Below are 21,914 nucleotides of genomic sequence, written 5' to 3' on the forward strand. Positions count from 1 at the left end.
CACCTGGAGCTGTGTTTTGTTTCATTCACACATGTTTGAGTAACACTTTATTATTAGTCTGTCTACATCTCCAAAGCCCCAGTGCTCTGTTCGACTTTGCGATGTCACGTAGCAGTAGTTTCCAAGTTAACAGCTTTTACCTTTAATTCAGTACACAGCAAAAAATAATATCTAGATAAGTAAGATAACTTAAATTAAGAACATTTTACTTTATTTGCCTTGATTCAACTTGACAAGTCAAATTATCAACCAATGGAATAAGTGTGTTTTTCTTAATTCAAGCAACATTCGAGTTTGTTTCTTATTTAAAGTGCAAAGAGTTGTTGTTTTTCTTATGTTAAGTGGAACAAAATGTATTTTCGTATTTTAAGTACAAAAACACTTGTTCCCCTGGTAGATCATTTTACTTGTCAAGTGAAATTTACTCAAATCATGGTAAAACTTTCTTATCCTTTAATGATTTGGAGCGGGTGATCCATGCTTTTATCTCTACACGTCTTGACTACTGTCCAAAATTCTGCAGCATCTCTTTTAACCAACATCATAGAGAGAACCATCTTACACCGATTATTTTAGACTTGATTTTAAATTTTATTGTTTGTTTTTTAAAGCACTTCATGGACTGGCCCCAACGTACATTTCAGATTTCATTGTTCTGAGGTCTGAGGATCAGCTCCAACTTGTCATCCCAAAAACGAAACTCAAAAGCCTTTTCTGTGGTTCGCCCCAAACTTTGGAACCCACTCCCCCCTCACGTTAAGAGCGCCCCCTCAATTGATTCTTTAAAGTCGCGTTTAAAAACACACTTTTACTCACTGGCTTTTAACACGACGTGAGAAATGTGTGGTCCTCTGGCTGTCTTTTATTTTTATTTGCCATTTTTCTATGAGTATTTTTAATGTTTTTTATTGAGTTGCATTTAGTTTATGGTTTATTTTATTTAACAAAACACAACTCCAGGTCTGTTTTTGATGAGGAAGCAACATTATAACATAGATCAAGAAACAGCGTAACATGGGCCCTTTAATTTAACAACACGAACCATTTTTTTTACACATAGTTGACTCAAAATTATAACATTAAATTGCCTTAACCTGTCACTTCAACTCCGGATAGCAGTTCAGCTTACTATAATTACAACAGCCACTTCTGCCCCTAGAACTATTATATCCTAACCTCAACAACACTGAACAAAGCACGAGTGTGTGTGATCTTCTTGTCGTCGCCACTCTAAAGCCAATACTCCAATTACGTCTGTTTATCCCTGACCCGCTCCCCTCTGTGTAACGCCAACAGTTCCACTCGCTTTTCCATTGAGGTGGGTTTGAGAGGCGACCTGTGCCGTGACCCTGTTCTCGGGACTAATTTGCGCTGAAAGTGGAAGGATACGCGCACCAATTAGAGTCGCGGAGCAGCCGAGAGGTCGACGGGGTATTCAAGTGCCGAAAATAATACCTGGAAATATCTGGGTCAACAGAGGAAGAAAAGAATAGATCAGGTCACGGAGGCAGTCAAACCTCTAAGCTTCTATTACAGGCTCGGTCAGAGGATTCTTGTGTTTAATTATGTTGGCGGAGTGGTTGAAGTGTTTGCCCTTGGACCAGAGGGCCGCCGGGTCAAACCAGGTCAAGTATATTTGGGTGTTGGGTCACTGTAAGTTATCCTGTTCATGTTCTGAAGGGGCTTGTTGGAGCCTGAACCCAGTTTTGTAATTTTTTCATTACTGAGATGATTATTCTTATTCTGATTTTTGTACTTATTTATGGTAAACAAGATTATTTGTTGAATATTTGCTTAAAAATGGGCCACGGGGGCAGCAGTCAAAGCAGGGACTCCCAGACTTCCTTCACCCCAGACACTTCCTCCAGTTCCTCCAGGGGGACTCCAAGGCATTCCCAGGCCAGCAGAGAGACATAGTTCCTCCAGTGTGTCCAGGGCCTTCCCCGTGGCCTCCTCTCAGTGGGACATAGACCTCCTGGGGGAAGCGACCAGGAAGCATCCACCTCAGCCACCTCAACTGCTCCTCTCGATGTGGAGGAGCAGCGGCTCTACTCCGAGCTCCTCCCGTGTGACTGAGCTCCTCACCCTATCTCTAAGGGAGCGCCCAGCCACCCTACAGAGGAAACTCATTTCGGCCGCTTGTATCCGCGATCTTGTCCTTTCGGTCATTACCCAAAGCTCATGACCAGAGGTGAGGGTGGGAACGAAGACTGACCAATAAATCAAGAGCTTTGCCTTTTGGCTCAGCTTCCTCTTCATCACAACGGTCCGATACAGCGACCGCATCACTACCAACGCCGCACCGATCCACCTGTCAATCTCACGCTTCATCCTCCCCTCACTCGTGAACAAGACCCCGAGATACTTGAACTCCTCCACTTGGGGCAGCGACTCTCCACCCACCAGGACAAGCCACCTTTTTCAGGTCGAGAACCATGACCTTGGACTTGGAAGAGCTGATCCTCATCCCAGCTGCTTTGCTTAAAAATAGTTTGATTAATTTACATTTTTCTTTCAGTTAATTATTGCTAATGTTAATCATAAGTTTACTTAAGTAATGTTTATTTCTTGTATTATTTTGTGGTCTATGGCTCCTTATTTAAGGTCGAGTGCAGGTGCACCATTTTTGACAGTTTTTTGACCTCCTGTCATGTGGATGTTGAAGCTCCCTGTTTTATATATTTTGTATGTCCTCAATTATGTGAACACTCAGTAAAGTTTTGAACTGTCCTTGCATCGCTCTCCGTGGATTCTTTCACTTTTGAGGCTTTTTAAAAGGTGGAACAAGGTGCACAAAGCATCAGTCTGGCTTCACAAATGTTTGGACCTTACAGGGCTGACATGGGTTCTTGTACTTTTTCTTGTACTACTTCTTCATTCATTTCTCTTTGTTCAGCTTCTGATAAAAGAAAACTCTGAACAATGTCTCATGGACATGTAAAACATGAATGGAAATCTGTAACCCACTTTTTTTTCAGTCAAATCAACCATTTTGAGAAGAACCAGTTAATACTCCAAACCCGTATATAAAAAATAAATGAATAAAATTAAATTAATGGGAATTTTATATGAATTCCACCTGGACTTTTTTTTGGTGGTGGGTGGTAAGAGGTTAATTATAAGTCTCTAAGTCTCATGTTTAGTGAGATCTGCTTTAGCTTTGACTTGGGAAGTGTCAAGACCAAACAAATGCTCAGTCTGCTTCTCTCAGCCTGTTTGAAATCTTTCCTCTGTGTGGAGCTTGTGCCTCTTATAATGAGAGTACAGAATACAATTAGAGGAAGCAGAAGCCAAACCTCCAGAGCCTCGGCTTCACAAAGAGTCCAGGCATTTGTCTGTGCCCCAGAGGGTCCAGAAACCGGTTCAGTTTAATTGAGAGTCATCTTAGTCAGGCATTTTAGGAAAAGTAGGCCAAAACAATAAAACATGCCTGAAGAGGCTTCAGATGTTATGCACGCATGTTTGAGTAATTTAGGGATCTCTCCTGGGCCCTATTCAAACCCTCATTATGGTTTGCTGTAAGATTCTGTCCAGTGCTCCACCCACAAGCCGATCCACGCTCCCACACGACAGTTCTCTGTAAATATACAAAAGCCTGATGAGGAGAAAGGGGAGGAGGGGCCTGGCTCCACAAACAATAAACTCCTCCAAACTCTGTCCTCGCCTGCAACAAATACACAAAAAACTAAAGATCACATTTTGTTTTTATTTAACAAAAACAAAATAAACTAAAATAGTTTTTTAATAGTTTTACAGTAGACTGTACAGCAGACGAGGGAGTTTGTAGTTGGACCCAAATACATATTTGAATAAAGAAACATTAACAAGCTGCATTTATTGTTCACTAAAGAAACTATAGCAAAGACAGGGCCACACACACTAGGGACCTGATCTTGTCCCCCAGTCTAAGCACAAGTGGGTGTGTCCAGGTGGGGCTGGAGGCTGGAGTGGGATGGTGCAAGTACATATATGGTGACGGCATCTGAACCAATCTGTGACCGCTGTGGCATTTAAAAGCTCTGTCAGTGTGTGTAATGTAAAAAAAGTTATATACTGTATGTGACAATAAAACAGCTCTGAAGCCCCACGATGCAAGTACACATCAGCAGAGGCACAAGGAATATAGAATTTTGTATGGGCCATGACTGACTGTGTTTGTGTTCCCAACACTCGTGCACATCAACCTTTAACACCAATGTCTGTCTCATGCACTCCACATCCCACAGCAGACCCGCTGCTTTCTCACACCCGCTCCCGTCTGTCCCACAGTCCACTCCCACGGAGGTTCAAGTGTCCACCGCTCGCATTCTCGGCTTTCGGGTCCACTGCATTTGGTCCCACACAGGTCGAAGTCTTGCAGATTATGGAATACATTTATTGTCATATAAATGTTTCTGCTGTTACGGTTTTGCACACAGATATGATATGTGCGTCTGCTCCGCTGTAACAACCCTGAGCTGTCAGTGAATGCACTGATCCCTGTCAGAGTCCAGCTGCAAGAATGTGAGGAAATCGACATTGCAGCATTAGGACACAGAGAGGGTAAGAAAACACACTTTACGACATCGCTGTAAACAGTCTCATGTGAATGAGCAGCTTTTGTACAGATCAGATCAAACCAAACTATAGAGCAGAGCTGAGCTGATACAGGGAGTGGACGAGGGGCTGTGCTCTGCTCCGGGAGGGCATCCGGACGGCTCCCGCACACAAACATGTCATGAATGTTAAGCATGTATCATCCTAATATATTTCTAAATAAAATAAGCCTTGAGCATGTTACATGTTGTTTTTCAGTGGGCTCATTTGATATTTATTTTTTACAATTCTGGCAATTCACTGAACACTTAACACCACACCCTCAGTCTGCTCCACTCCACCTGATACTCGGACTCGGCACACCTCCTGTTTAGAACTCAACGCCCCACACTTGCGCTTAGCACTAAGACTGGGGGCATGATCGGACCCTAGGACTTAAGTGTCTTTGCCAACCTAAATTCATATAAATTCATTTTATTTAGATTATAAGGTTGTGTATGTGACAACAGCAGAAAGACGAGTTAGTGTGAGAGAGGTAGTCGATATTTTTTTTGGTACTTACATGTGAAGAGGCAAATTAAACTCATAATTCACATATTTAATCTGTTTATCTATAAATACATTGCTTCCTGGCACATAGTTGTCTTTGCCTGAACTCCCCCTGCAGGTGTAGTCTTGTGAGTGCAGTTTGGATCAGATACATGGAGACACATAACTGTTTTAAGAGCTGTTTCCACGTTGCTTGAGTCAACCAATCAATCAGGAGCACCTCTTTAATCAACCTTTTTTTGTGAAGAAAACTAAACAAATCAATAGACAGCATCATGTAATAAGAGAAACAACATCAAAAGTGTCAATAGAATATAATATTTGACATCACGGTGATAACAGCTGGATTTCTTCTCCTCTTGTACAGTGCTCAGAATGACCTCTCCCAGACATCTCACAGGGACCGTTCGTTTAGAAGAAGTGCCTCTGTTGTCTGGGGAAAAGACTATTGATGCCGGCGTGGACCACCTCCTCGCTTAAAGGTGCGGAGGAGAAGCCAATTTGCGGAACATATGACCTGCCTTCGGGGGGGTACAAAACAACAGCGCTAACAAAGGGAGGAGAACTGTCACATCTGATTCATTCACACTTAAAACTCCACGGGTTTGACGGATGGACCCCGTGCTGCACTTCTGCTGACTCTTACGCTAATATGTTTGCAGTGGCTTCTGGGAAACTTCTGGAGACCACGGAAGTTCAGCTGGAAACAATAGAGGGTTAGAAAGTTTGAAGAAAGCTTTGTCTTGTTAGCCCGCGAAGTTTACAAGCCTATGCAATAAACTGGAACGAGCCAACATGTCATTTCTGGCACTTAAAGGTGCAGTATGGAACTTTCACTTAAATGTTTCCATGGAAATAGTTAAAACCATTCTTCAGGACATTCCCCATGGACATAAAAAGATATAATACGTTTTATGCCGTACTTTTCAAGATTATAGTCAAAGGAGCAACATTTCTTTTTTTTTTTTTTTGCCTGTTCCCATTTTTTCATGTAATAAAGTCTGCATCTTTTATCCTCGATGAAGCAGGAAAAGCACTGTTAGCATGCTAGTTAGTATTACTGTGATATGATAAATCTTTGCTCTGGCTTGAAATGTGCTTCTAAACTCATTATGGTGAATAATTAGGATGTCAGGAATGTTTTAGGAAAATTGGGAATACATTTGGACTCCTGCAAACCAAATTAACTACTGTATTTTTCAGAGGCACACTTTTTTCATGGTTTGGGTGGTCTTGCGACTTTTACTATTAAAAATATTTTAAACTGTTCACACTGACAGCTGTGAGAGGGCGCTCTAGGCTTGTGTGTCAATATCTGCTTCTCCTAGTACTGTCACTTGGCTCTACTGCGCATGTCTCCTGCAGAAAGAGCCTCTGTCCTGTCTGTATCATGTCAGTCGATCGCAACATTATTTCTGTACCAGAAAAAAAAATGAAAATGTAAACAAACTTATAAAGACGACTGAGAAGACTGAACACAAATGCCTTCAAAAAGAAAATCATATTTTGCAGATAACAAGCAGCGAGTAGTGAAATATGCAGCTGAAAACAGTAATCGAGCAGCAGAAAGAAAGTTTGGAGTGAGCGAGAAACTTGTTACACCGGGAGGGTGCACCATGCAACTTTCCTGGAAGTCAAACAGACAAAGCTTGGACTTCATTGACAACTGAAACCATCCTGTCGGGATTCAGAAAGGCTGGAATAATTCTAACTGTAAATGATGATGAGTCTGATGACAGCTACACAGAAGAGCAAGTGGCGCTTCAATTACCTCCGAGGTCTCGGAGTTGCTCAGAAGTGACACTGAGGATGAAGAATTTGAGTTTGGTAAACTTGTTCTGTTCTGTTGTTTATGTTATAGTTTATCTGAAGAACTGTTCATATGTGACATTAACAGTCTGTTGTTCTGTGTTCTATTGTTACCTCCGCCAAGGAGGTAACAATAGAGGTTAGAGTTATGGACCGATTTTGATGAAATTTTCAGGATTTGTTGGAAATGTGAAAAGGAAGAACTGATTTCATTTTGGGGGTGATCCTGGAAGAAATCCTGGATTCTGGATCACTTTGAAATTTTAGTTAACATTGTGGTAAATGGGGCCAAAAATTTTGTTTCTCAATATCTCTGTTAATTATTGACCAAACCCCATGAAATTTGACTCAGGGATGGACAATGGGATCCTCTTTCATATTCCAAAGGCTGATCCGGATCTGATCCAGAAGACTGATTTTATAGCAATTTATATAAAAAATGGGGGTAGTCCTTGGCGGAGGTCTGCGCTCTCTGAGTGCTTTTCTAGTTATTACTATAACTTGCCTTTCAAGATGAAATGTTGTTTCCTGGTCTCTGATTATATAAAACAAATTACCACTAAAAAGTGTTACTTATAATCCAGGACGACTTATATATGTTTTTTTCTTCTTCATTATGCATTTTTTGGCTGGTGTGACTTACACACCAGAGCGACTTTTAGTCTGAAAAATACAGTACTGTTTTTACATTTTTAGGGCACATCCAGTACCTTTAATGGTCCCATACTATGATCATTTGAACTATATAATAATATTAATCAAAAACAAACCTGGAGTCCTATTTTCTTTTATTGTTGTGTATTTGAATAAACTTGTACATTTTGATTGTCTCCGTTTCAGAAGCTCAAAACACCTTGTTCCACCAGATGATGTCATGAGGTAGTGCCAGCCTTTTTCAGGGGGGTGTCCTTGTCTCCAGGGCCGTGTCTCAATTCTCTTTCCTCGCTTCCTTCTCCTTGTTTCCTCTCCTCAATCTCCCATTTTCTGCTGTCAGTCAAATGCATCATATTAAGCGCCATCTTAAAGAGAACCACAGAAGGACGGAGTGAACCTGAGCGAGGCTTCAGGAGGCAAACGTCAGATAAAATAATCAAATTTTATTGGTCTCAGTGAGAAGTTTATATCCTCGATCCTCCCTGTGTCTCCTCTGTGGACGGGAGGGACTTCCTCACTTCATTTCCTACAGAATGGAGGAGAGGAATCAAGGAAAAAGAAGTGAGGAAATAGGAATGAGATGCAGACCAATCCATCAATCAATCCAGAATCTTGGTCTAGCTGGAGTATTAACCTATTTTAATATGTTATAAGTCGGCCTGTCATGATAATTACTATGTAGGTGTAACAAAATATTTTTTGGATCTCGAGTTTTATCATCTTTGAATTTTCTTTGCATGATTTTTTTTAGTTACAATAAGTTTTGAGCTGTAGAAGGTTGAATTTGTGACTTTTATGGCTTCTATGACTCCATTTATTGCAGGTTATCTCAGGAACAATTTGTTATCCTGACAGGCCCGGTTATTGGATGATGACAAAAAACAAAACTCAACACAAACATATGGGAAGTTAACCCAAATATTTGTCTTGGTCCAGACGAGTTCCAGCCCTGGCGATATTTCTGAAGTTTAAAATTGGAGTCTGTATTGATTTTAGACTGCATGTTTCATCTTTTGGAAAAATATGAAAGGTTAATACAATTTTATATCTGCCATTGTTCAAGTTGGTAAAGGTTAAATAAATGTTTTAACGGTGGAATGATTTCTCTGGCCCAGCTGTATTGAATCTGCCAACTTTGGTACAAAAATAGTTTTCATGATCATAAGTCCTTAGTGTCACATCAATTTTATGGACTTTTGGAGCCGATACTGGTCCCCGATCTTTGGCCTGCTGTTGTGGCGATAACCGATATGAACTGATACCAATATTTACCTTTTAAAATCCATAGCATAAATTTATCTTAAGTTGAAGGAAAGATCACAAATGAAATCCTCACTTTGGTAAAAATAAATACTGAATATTGACATCAACCGCTGATACATCTTACATCCCTAAGACCATTATTACTAAAACCTTTTTCTGAATCACAAAAAAGCCCAAGTGAGAAATAGATTTGGAAATTTAACTTTTTTTTTTGTTTGCTTTTTGGCAGTCACTTGTAAGTAAAATTTCTGAAGTAAAAATTTAAATTTGAATGGTTGAAATGAGTATACAATTATCCATTTTCTTCCACTTATCCTGGACCAGGTCACGGGGGCAGCAGTCTAAGCAGGGACTACCAAACTTCCTTCACCCCAGACACTTCCTCCAGCTCCTCTGGGGGGACACTGAGGCGTTCCCAGGCCAGGTGAGAGACATAGTCCCTCCAGTGTGGGGCCTCCTCCCGGCGGGACATGCCCAGGACATCTCCCGAGGGAGGCGCCAAGGAGGCATCTGGAAAAGATGCCCAAGCCACCCCAGCTGCTCCTCTCGACATGGAGGAGCAGCAACTCTACTCCGAGCTCCTCCCGTGTGACTGAACTCCTCACCTTATCTCTAAGGGAGCGCCCAGCTTGCAAAGGAAACTCATTTCGACCACTTGTATCCGTGATCTCGTCCTTTCGGTCATGACCATAGGTGAGTGTAGAAACATAGGACTATACAATTATGATAGTGATATTTTTGCTTTAATTTAGCCAGTTACTACTTTATCTTTGAAGTTAAAGCTTTCGGACATTTTATATGTATTAGGCTCTGAAAATTGAAGTCAAATAATTTTCCCCCTGACTCGATCCAGCCTTAAAAAAGAATCTAGGATCGTCAAAAGTACCAAAAATCAGATACTAATCAATACTAAAACCAGTATCGAAACTAGATACTCACTTGAGCAGGAATCGATACCAAAAAAGTCACATTCTCAGGACAAAATGAACCTTTCCTGAATAGTTTTCGAATGATCTTGAGCTGTATCAGAACAAGTATAAGAGCACATAGACTAGTATACGCCCATGAACCACAATCAAACCTACCTGGACCACTGAAGTATTACACAGATATAAGACCACATTGTAATATAAAATAAAGTACTACGATTTAATGTTGAAAATCACATTGTACTGTCTAAAAAAGATGGAAATCAAGTCTGAAATTTTAACATCCAAGACCCAAATTCCAAAAACTTTCACTGTGTTCCTTCCAAACTCCTTGTATAACATTTGCGTCATCGCGTCAAGAATAAATTCACGCTTTTATGATTCAAGTATCACAATTTATTACAAAAACTAGAACTTTCTCGTCTGTGGGTGTTGCCATGCTTAAAGCCTCTAAGAGTAGAATCCATAGAAAACATGAGGGGTCGAAGCAGAGGAGGCCAGCGCGCCATTTACACAGTTAAGACATGCTGTTAAACTGTACACAGAACATTCTCATCTGCAAAATGCACCAATCACCAGTTCACCGGGTCACAGAGAAATTAGAGGTGGGCGATATCGCAGTTTCGAGTTCAATCAAAATTCTTCTTGGCAAAATTTTAAAGGGAACAAACTGAAATGGACTTTTTAGCTTTGTCATATTGTTTAGTCGTCAAAAACATACCTAGAGTTGTAGTTTGCTTGCTTTTTTAAAATCCTGATTGGTTTGGCATTCCCTGAGCCTTAGAAATCACTGTTTTAAATGTTCCCAAATTGTTACGTCATAGATAGAACTTTAAACACTTCTGCGCAGTTGTAAGCCCATAAACCATCAGCAGACTTGTTCTAAGGATTTCTATGCTACAATGGCTTTCACGACAAACGCATGGATAGATTAACAAGTCCTGTTGCTTGATGTTTCTATCGCTAAATGGCTTTTTTCATGATTCATCCCGATTAATGCCAGCGGAGGGAGCTCTAACACAAAACAAAAAGCTTGGAAACGGGAACTTGCTTTTTAAATAGGCTCTATTCGCACTTACGTCACAAATCAGGAAGGCGTTTGGAAAGATGCGATGACAAATTTCCGGTGCAGTTCCTGACGCTGGGCTCGCCTAACATGGATCTATTAAAGCCAACTGTGATAAAACCCAGTGAAGTGAAATAAATGTGATCAGCAGTAAAATAAAGACTGCGTACGTATTGCGGTTTGGAATAATCTTGAATTTGGAGCCCTCATCTCTTCTAATCGCATGTACCAGTGCGCTCGGAGTTGTGTGTCAGTGTGGAAACGATGAAAACTGAGGTATGGTTGTAATTGTTGATTTGCCGAACATAACAGAACGCTACAGTGACATTTAGATGATGAAAACTGTGCCTGGGATGTTGTAATCGCATCTTTCCAAATGCCTACCTGGTTTGTGATGCAAGTGTGAATAGAGCCTCTTGTGATTTCCAAACATAGACGTTACCAAAAGCTTGTTTAAAAATCAAAGAAGGCCAAAAATATATGTCCACTTTAACAATGGGCACTAATTGTAAAGCCAATCAAACATTTGTAAGTTCAAAAGATGTTTTCAACAATGAACTTTTGAGCAATACTTTAAAGGTCCAATAATATGCCTTTAAAAACTAGTCTGTGTTGGATGTAGATTCAACATTAAAGTATACTATATGCAGAAAAAGTAAATTTACTGTCCATATAAATTTATTTACATATAAACCATCAGCAGGAGGCGCAAGAACACACCCCAGAGTGAATATTGAATCAAATTTGCACCTGGTAACTGCATAGTGAAGGCAATTTGAGGATTGAAACGATCGTAATGAGTCTGGTGAAAGTGAATGGATTTTAAAAACATGGAGGAGTTTACATCTAGGTCAGACATGTCAAATTCAGGCCCGGGGACCAAATTTGGCCCGCGATATAATTGTATTTGGCCCACGAGATCATTATAAAGTATGTATTAGAGCTGACACTGGCTACAGATCAGCTATAGAGACATTATTTATTTAAAATTTTGTTATTATTTTACATTGTGCTTGTTCTGGATTCAGTGTTTAAGCAAAACTATTATTAAACATTTATTTTAATAAGAAAAGGTTTAACATTACATATCTCGAAAGAAGAGAAAACATGCAGATGCTGTTGAAATTGTCAGATGTCAGTGAATTTGAGTTTGACAAATATCTGATCTAGATCAATCAAACATATGAAAATAAAGCCAAACTCAAGTATGTTTTGATGAGTAAACAACATTATAACATGAAAACAAGTTGGCATACTATTGAACCTTTTAGCATGGCTTTTTCGCACTTCCTGATAGTTATCGAAATGTTGTCCAGTTATCTGAATTATCCAAAATATCAATCGGTATTTGTATTTCCGTCAACACCGCCCACCTCTACAACAAACTCCGAAAAGCAAGTTACACAAAACAAAGCAAATGATAAAAAATGTGCTGAGATTCAAACAGCCCAAGGCACTCAGGCTCAAACGTTGGCAATAGATCTATCTTCTTTTACACATTTTATTTTAGATTTTTTTTTTTTACCCAAAATCACATCAAGCAGGTGGTGGCTGAGAAAAGAATAGTGAGAAGAGTTCACAACATGGTCCATTTTGGTGCTGAAATCGTGCTCCTGCCACAAAACCCTCCGTTCCATCTATCACAGTGCCAAAACCGAGCATTCGAAACAGTTTGTAGATCCTTCAAAGTCTTTCCGTTGACCTCTAAAATCGTCAAAATCAAACTCCTTGCTTCGCTGTAATGTCCGAATAGTCCGCTGCAGTCCTTACCGCGCTTCGTACGGATCCCAAACCAATCCGAACTACCCGACGCGCGCCAAAAACACCTCTACGCAACTTCAAATCCCGTCAAAACCCGTCAAGCTAAGCGACCTCTCTCGTCCAAATCCAGTTTTCAACCTGGATCTCGAGTTTTACTGCTTCGTCGTAGCGATAGCAGCGAAAACGGGCAAAAAAATCATCTCAATTCTCGTCCTCCGTGTGGGTTTTAGTTGAGCTGGCGGCACGCTTCGAATGTCCACTTGGAGGCGCCGCCGTAGATGTCCAGGCTGGTCTCCATCCAGGCGAAGACGTTGCCGATCTGGGCCTTGCTGCTGCAGGTGGCCAGGTTGTAGATCTCGCCCACGGTTAACTTGCGGTCCCAGATGTGCAGGTTGGCCAGGTCGCCCACAAAAGCCTGGGTGGCGTCGAAACCCCCACCCAGCATGTCCTGTAGCGGAGAGAAATGGGTTTAATCAGTGCTAGCGTCATTTATCTGCTTTATTATGGTTAGATAGACGCTGTGATTTAATTCACAGTCAGTTTGCTGGGACGGTTGATGGATTTTGATGTTGTAATAGTCTTTATCTAATTAAATGTTGAAATGAAGGTGAGGTACAATAAATCAGGCGTGTGATAGTGCTCGTGATTTCATCTGTACAGCTATACCTAATGTGTTATCATGTGAAGTGCAATGATTGAACAATAAAAGTCTCAGCCAAGACACTGCAGGGTCACCTCTCCACAGATCTGACCTGTAACTTGGTCTGGTTTAGTCTCCATGTAAATAGAAAGGTTTAACGCTATACTATACTGAGAAAGCATTTGACGGTAGAGGTCTGCGTGGGACAGAATTTTGAGTCCCCGGCTCCCGTAAAGAATTGTAATTTTCAGTCCCGCTCCCGCCCGCATCTGCAATATTTTCTCCCGCGCCCGCCCACAAGTCCCGCATGATGGGAACCTTTGCTTTCTTAAAGGTTGTATGGAGGATTTTTTTTTTTGTTTCAAACTGTCAATGAAAGTTTAAAATACCATTACAGAGACACAGCAGCTTTGTAATTATAATGACCAAAAAAAAAAAGAATGAAAATCCATCAACTGTGGACGTAGTGAAGCCAGATAAACATCAGCCAATAGAAAACGAGGCTCCCTCATTTTCTATTGGCTGTTAGGCTGTCAATCAAACTCCCTATGTTTCTAGTGTAATTGACTCATCGGCGCGCTGGGATTACATGGTTTATTCAGCGGTTCTTAGAGGCTGTAGCTTTTACGCAATTCGCACAAAGTTTGTTGCGATTGCGGACGAGAATCCACGACCAGTTTGTCGCAAAAGAAAGTCAGTTTTTGAGGTCGCTGAAAGATGAAGAGAAGGGGAAAAGGAGCAAAACCAAACTGGGGTGATTCTTGGAGATTCCTTCCAGTAATGGCGTGACTGAAGCAGCCGAAGGGCCTAAAAACTGATGTGTCAGTCACTAAATTCTTTCTACACAGGTCACTTCAAGAGTAATTCTGAACACGCACGTGATTTCTAGAGTCAGGAGGCAGGAGGAGATGTTTCTACTGAGGAGCTGTGGAGGAGGAAGATGGTGTCAGGCATGCACAACATTTGAAGAAGGACTGTGGCTGTATTTCTCTTCCCTTAAAAAATCCTCTATACAACCTTTAAACTCTATCAAACACAGAGAAGCGGAAGAAATTGGGCTGCGTATGAGAAGAGGCGCGGTGGGCGATCCGGCGGCATGGTTAAATCCTGGCTAAATCCTGTTTTAGTCCTAGTTTTTGAGCTGTTTTTAGACTTGGTTTAGTCCTGGTTTAGTTCTGGTTGAGTTCTGGTTTTGTTGCGCAGGCAGCACGACGTACTTGGAAGGAAGGACTGTCCGCGCGGTGTACGGGACGGGGGGACTGTTTGCGGTCGCTATATCGCTATATCACCAATAGTATATATTTTTTTATATTTTACTCAATTATTTCATTACAGTGCTACAGTTTTGTTGCTTGTTTAGTGGAAAGAAACTCATTTATGCAATACATTTGACATATTCACTGTTTTGATTATTAAAATTCATATGAACTTTGCACAAGAAATGGTTTAACAAAGACTTTTAGTATCACAGCCATGATTTAGCCTTTAGTTTTTAATGAGTCATATTGAAAAATATCATATTGAATCGAAAGTGCACTGTATCGAGATATGTATCGTATCGTGGCCTATGTATCGAGGTATGTATTGTATTGACAACTTCTTAATGATACCCTAACCCTAGTTTCGTATCGTATTGATGCATCTCTACTTAAAGGTTGTATAGAGGATTTTCCAAGGAACGAGAAATCCAGCGACTGTTTGTCCTTTTTCAAATGTTGCGCATGCGTGAAACCACCCCCCCTCCCCTACAGCTCCTACGTAGAAACGCCTCCTCCCTCCTCCTCCTTACGCCAGAAACAGGTTTGTTTACAGCCGGTGCTGCACATGACTTGTAAACAACTAACTACAGTGTTGGTTAGGCAAGACGGAGAAGTGAGGAGCGGGGGGAGCGGGTGCGCGGACATTTCGTGCACAGACAAGAAGCGAGGAGCAGGGAGCAGGGAGAGGAGAGAGGAGAGAGGAGAGAGGAGAGGAGAGAGGAGAGGGGAGCGGTGCGCGGAGATTCCGTGCCCAGAGAAGTGAGGAGCAGGGTGAAGAGCGGATCGGGCAGCGGGGACAGGAGTAGGAAAGGGGTGCAGAGAAGGTTGCGCGGAGATTCCGTGCGAATGAACTAGCTACAACACGCAGCAGCAAGCGGACTCTTTCTTTGCATTGAAAATGACGTTTTCAGACATAGGATATCGCTTTCGTGTCCTGAAAAAACGTTTGACTAAGCTCTTGGAAATAAAGTACGTTTTCATAATAAGCAGAAGTGACCTGTCCAGGAGTAATTTGTGGACCAGTGCGTCAGTCTTTAGACCCTGCGTCTGCTTCAGTCGCGCCATCGCTGGAATGAATCTATAAGAATCACCTTAGTTTGGCGTCGCTGCTTTTCCCCTTGTCTTCTTCTTTCAGCAATCTCAAAAACGGACTTTCTTTTGCGGCGAACTGCTCCTGGATTCTTGTCTGCCATTGCAACAAACTTTGTGCTAACTGCGAGGAAGATATAGGTCAAAAAAAGCCGCTAAGAACTGTTGCGTTGGTGGAGTAAACAGCGTCTGTGCGTCTTGCGTCTGTGGACTGCGTGACAGGCGTACGTAAACCACGTACCGGCGGCGCAGGCAAGTCAGTTACGCTAGAAACGTAGGGAGATTGATTGACAGCCTGTCAGCTAACAGATAACGAGGCAGTGTCGTTATCTATTGGCAAATGTTTAGCCCCACCACGTCCAGAGTTGATGAATTTTTATTCTCTTTTTTTTGGTCATCATAATTACAAGGCTACTGCATCTCTATAATGCTATCATTGACAACTTGAAACAAAAAAAAATCCTCCATACAACCTTTAAACGGCTCGTGGACATTTGATTGAGACGTAAAGGCGACTGAGAAGTGCAGTATGTTTCCCCTTGAGATCAATAAAGTATCTCTCTCTTTCTCTCTGATACTAAAACATGGGTTCAAACTGAAATATTTTCCAATTAAAGGTGCATTACGTAACCTTTCTGGTGGAGGATCTGCTGCCTGCTTGTTTCCATGAAGATGTTATTGCTTCACCCAGAAAGTTCCACAGTTTTAATACAGTATAAATACATGTTAGATAAGTATTTATAAGTAAATACCAAACTGTGGAATATTTCACTAAAGCAATAACATGGTAAACTCCCACCCACCCCCACTGGAAAAGTTACATAATATACCTTTATAGAGTCCTAGACATTCACTGTGCCTCACTTCTCTGCCTTTGTGCCCTTGCTTTGAAACCTTGGTAAATGGTAAATTAAGGCTGCACAATAATGAACAAAGTCAAATAAGCAATATAGATGTCAAGTACTGTGATATTAAAATTAAATAAGGCAAAATAAGGCCCTTGGAAAAAGAAAAAGTATCAATTTAAAATAAATAACTCACAACGACTGATAAATTATAAACATGTCATTTAGAGTTGAGTTTTTAGATTGTAAATAGTAAATTTCCACAGTAGAAACAAAAAAAGGACTTGGTAAAACCTGTGTAATGACGCGTCTGATATATTATACTGTCCTGGTTGAACTCGTTGTGAAGCAGTGTCCCGTCCTCACCTGCTCCTGGCCCAGGATGAGGAGGCCCTGGGGTTTGATGGGGTGGTAGGGGGCCAGGTTCTCCCCGCTCCCTCTCTTCACTCCGTCCTGGAAGGCCTCCCACACTCCGTCGCGGGTGGTCCAGGTCACGCAGATGTGGTGCCACTTCCCGTCGTTGATCAGGAAGGGCAGTTTGGCCACCTGGGAAACAACATGAAGTATGAAGTTAAAAGACGAGTTCTCAGTATCTTTTGATGTGAGTGAGGGAAGGGAAAAAATCGACTAATCACATTTTTAGTTTAAATCGATTTGTTTTGGAAGAAAATTTGATTTTTATTTCCTCCACTTTCTTTCATTGGAAATTGAATTGGCTCAGAGCACTCACAGGAGCAAGAGCTTAAAAGTGACGAGCTCTTCCTTCATGTGACTCACGGAGAAGAGAAAAGCAAAGAGTTCTGAAATCAGTGACGTCAAATGAAAAGTAATGTGCAAATCTTGTCTTTTGTCCCACATCAGCCACATGTTTAACGCAGCCACAGAACTGTTAGGGTTATTTGTTTCATTCATAAAATGGAGACAGATGTGTTTCAATGGTCACTGTGTTAAACACGATCACCTCTCAGCACAGAGTTGTTGTAACTGCTCTTCACTTTTATACTGTTTTTTTTTTTTTTTTTTTTTTTTTTTTTTTTTTTATTAAAGACAGCAGAACATAACATTCAAAAAAACAAAACAAACATCAACGTTTAACAATTGCAATATTCAACATAAAAACAAAAACATAAAGCAACAACCACAACACCACAACAAATACAAAAAAGCCCCCCCATTTCCCCCCAACCGCCCACACCAACACAAAGTCAAAACAATATAAATGTGATAGTGCAACATAAATACACCGCTAGGCTCCCGAACATTGATACACTGCGGCCAATTTATAATTGAAGTTCCTTTTGTCTCTCTTCCTTCCCTTTTTTTTTTTTTTTTTTATTATAATTTTTTAAATGTATTAGTCCCTATACTCAAACTAATATTTATTTTCACCATCATCAGTTCCCCTCATCATCTTTCACCATATGTCACAATCTCAAAAAACATAACCCTAAAGGCATTTCTTTTTATTAATTATTATTACTGTTATTATTATCACTATTATTCCTACTATTATTTCTACTTTTATACTGTTTCTGTTTACTGTCCACAACAAAAATACACTTTACCGTTATTTTTATTTAGGCGCTCTGGATTATAAGGTGCATTAAATTAGGGGTGTGCAAAAATATCGGAATATTGATATATCGTATCGTTTAATGTGATGATACAGTATCAATATCGTGGGCTGCTGTATCGATATATCACCAAGAGTTTTTTTAGGTGTTTTTTAGTAAATTATTTTGTTACAGAGCTACAGTTTTGTTGCTTGTGGAGTGAAAGGAAACTCATTTATGCAACACATTTGACATTTTTACTGTTTTGATGATTAAAACGTTTGTTTCATATGAACTTTGCACAAGAAGTGATTTAACAAAGACTTTTAGTATCACAGCCACGATTTAGCCTTTATTTTTTTATTGAACCGTATCGAATCAATTTGAAAATATCATATCGAATCGAAAGTGCACTGTATCGAGTAGGGATGGGCACTCGATGAAATTTTCTTAATCGATCGTCGGAAGAATTAACGATCGATTATCGATTAATCATTAACGTTTTTATATTAAAATGATCATCATTATTATTACTATCTGCACTAATCTGCATAAATAAATTCAACTTTACGACATATAAACATAACGACTCTAGAGCCACATCAGCCCGTTTGACATTATTATGTGTTTAATTCAGTTTTGCGCAACTCTCACAGAAAAGAAACTTAAAACCGCATCGCTAATTTGCATAAACTCAGCGAAGATAAAACTTTAGCTCTTGTGTCGCTGATGCGGTCAACTTCTGTTGGATTAAAAGACATGACTCAGTGGAATACAGGTTAGTGTGACCATATTTGCATTTGTCAAAACCAGGACACCGTACGGGGGGTGGAGGTGGGACTCGTCATCGACATTGCGCGACTCTCACCTGGTAAAACTTTTTCCCACTGGACACCGAAACATATGTGCTGCTTTATCCACTGTGCACATGGACTCACACTTGTCCCGAACGCAACGGAAAGTGTGGAATTTCTTGTACAAATCATCGTTAAATACACATTTGTGCTTCGGTACGCTGCAGACTGACCGACTGTTTGTGTCTCGCTCCTTCTGAGTACAGAAAGAGACACATGTATGACCCCTGTTTGGTCACGCTACGCACAGCAACCTACATTCGGTTTGTCGATTAAAATTAACGTAATCGATGAAATTCTTAATGATCAATTATCGATTAATCATGCCCATCCCTAGTATCGAGGTATATATCGTATCGTGACCTGTGTATCGAGGTATGTATCGTATCGTCAACTTCTTAATGATACCCGGCCCTACATTAAATGGTCTATTTTTGAACTTTTTTCACAAATAAACCGGACTATAAGCCGCATTAAACGAAACACAACAGTTGGATGGGTCAGTGGGACTTTGTTTGGCGCGTTCACGGTGACTCTGGGCTTGGTTCAGTTGTGGCGTGTAGGGAGGGTGCTGTCTGGGACCGCTGGATTGTCGGCGTGTTCGCAGTGACTCAGTTGTTCAGTCGTGGCTAGAAGTGGCACATTGCGCTCGCTTTTTCGGTTCTTTCGTCCGTTCCGTTCCTCGTCCGTGTGGAGTGATGAGTGTGGCTGTGGGTGTTTTTCGCTGTCTGCTCCGTGCGTGTTTGTAGTTTACTGAAGTCGTGCTGGGACACCTGAGTGGATTCGTGTATAGGGCGCTCTGGATTGTGGTCTTTTTTGATGTGGTTGGAGGTTTATGAGTGCGCCCTATAGTGTGAAAAATACGGTAGTTTCATTTATTTATTTAACGAGACAGGGACAGCGCACAATCTTCATTAACCTTAACAGGAGAGGTGCTTTGTACCAGGTTGTAGCAGCAGAGTTAATTTCCATCTGCAGTCCCTGGGCAGTTTCATTGATTGATTGTATTTTAATTGACCTTGGTGACCAGCTATTCATCCTGGAGACCTCTGTGCCATGTTTTATCCATAAGGAGCTTCCCATTTACTGCACTACAACTTTAATTTTGTTTTTATTTGGACAGTTTTCTGCAGTTCTCTAGTCTCTCTGCAGAACATTTGGTGGAAAGGGGGAAGAAAATGTCAGTAATAATAATAATCGTGCTTCATATTCATGACTGTAACTACACAAAGGATTCAGTGTCGTCGTTTTGACATTTTGGCAACAGTGAAGAAAAATGTGCTGCTCACTTTGGTTCAGTGCAGCTCACGCAGGAGGAGCTGGAGGTTTGGCAGAGCAACTCTTATTGTGATGACGAAGACTCTGACGTAAAGAAGCAGGTGTTGTTGTTTCTATTAAAGGGCCAATATTAGACTATTTTCTGATCTGTGTTGTGTTGTTTCCTCATCACAAACAGACCCGGAGTTGTGTTTTGTTTCATTCACACATGTTTAACACACCGACCCTGCAGATTTAGGCTGAGTTCTCTCAAGTCTCAAGTGTGTTGTCATGTGGTAATACAGAAAGTGCTCCACTGGGTTTTTAAACTCCATACACCTTCACTAGAATCATGTGGATCATTTAAGCCACGAAATCGACAATATCTATTGAACAAAAGGTAAAAGAAAAGATGATACTACACCAGGACTAAACCAGAACAAAATCAGAACTAAACCAAGATTAAACCAGGACTAAACAGAATAATCAGAACTAAACCAAGATTAAACCAGGACTAAACAGAACTAAACCAGGACTAAACCAGAACAAAATCAGAACTAAACCAAGATTAAACCAGGACTAAATCAGATCTAAATTAGAATTAACCCAGGATTAAATCAGGACTAAACCAGAACTAAACCAGGACTAAACCAGAACTAAAGCAGGACTAAACCAGGACTAAATCAGGACTAAACCAGAACTAAACCAAGATTAAACCAGGACTAAACAGAACTAAACCAGGACTAAACCAGAACAAAATCAGAACTAAACCAAGATTAAACCAGGACTAAATCAGATCTAAATTAGAATTAACCCAGGATTAAATCAGGACTAAACCAGAACTAAACCAGGACTAAACCAGAACTAAAGCAGGACTAAACCAGGACTAAATCAAGATTAAACCAGGACTACACCAGAACTAAACCACGATTAAACCAGAACTAAACCAGATCTAAACCAGAATTAACCCAGGATTAAATCAGGACTAAACCAGAACTAAATCAGAATTAACCCAGGATTAAACCAGAACTAAACCAAGATTAAACCAGAACTAAACCAGATCTAAACCAGAATTAACCCAGGATTAAACCAGGACTAAACCAGAACTAAACCAAGATTAAACCAGGACTAAACCAGAACTAAACCAAGATTAAACCAGGACTAAACCAGAACTAAACCGGGACTAAACCAGGACTACACTAGAACTAAACCAGAATTAAACCAGGACTACACCATAACTAAACCAGAATTAACCAAGGATTAAATCAGGACTAAACCAGGACTAAACCAGAACTAAACCAGATCTAAACCAGAATTAACCCAGGATTAAACCAGAACTAAACCAGACTAAACCACAGATCTGACTCAGTAGCAGAACAGGGACTAGAATCACTAGGATCTTTTGGATCATTTTCGGGATTCCACTAAACAAAAGATAAAAATGTCTGCTGTTAACGTAAAAACTACCACTACATGACATCACAAGGTGAAGCAAAGCATTTTAAGGTTTGGAGATGTAGACAGACTAATAATAAAGGACAAAACACAGGTCCAGGTCTGTTTCTGAGGAGGCAACAACATTCTAACATGGTTTAAAACTCACAAGAAAACAAGATTCTTTTGGACTTCACTCTCTCACCTTGTCATTGATGAGCAGCTCCATTGGATTGTTGCCCCACTCGATGAGCACCAGCTCGTTGGCCTGCCCGGGCACGGCGTAGGACAGCGGGGTGCCCACTCCCGGAGACGCGTTGGACTTGAGCCACATGCAGACACGGTGAGGGCGTACATCTCGGGCAGGCTGCGCTTCACTTTGGCGTACATGTAGTTCGTGCGCAGAGGGAACGTCA

General features: G+C 40.8%; 1 protein-coding gene across 1 annotated transcript in view; it reads right to left on the reverse strand.

Moving 5' to 3' along the window:
• Positions 1-12,793: 12,793 nt before the first annotated feature.
• The window catches only part of nptx1l (neuronal pentraxin 1 like), a 24,328-nt gene continuing 15,207 nt past the window's right edge, over positions 12,794-21,914 (reverse strand). The window contains 4 exon segments of the mRNA XM_055152769.1: positions 12,794-13,015; positions 16,767-16,946; positions 21,704-21,838; positions 21,841-21,914. Coding sequence (XP_055008744.1) covers positions 12,794-13,015; positions 16,767-16,946; positions 21,704-21,838; positions 21,841-21,914 — 611 coding nt within the window.

The sequence above is a fragment of the Boleophthalmus pectinirostris genome, unplaced genomic scaffold (genome assembly GCF_026225935.1).
Source record: "Boleophthalmus pectinirostris isolate CB_2022bp ecotype Guang Dong unplaced genomic scaffold, ASM2622593v1 HiC_scaffold_17, whole genome shotgun sequence".
In the NCBI taxonomy this organism is placed as follows: Eukaryota; Metazoa; Chordata; class Actinopteri; order Gobiiformes; family Gobiidae; genus Boleophthalmus; species Boleophthalmus pectinirostris.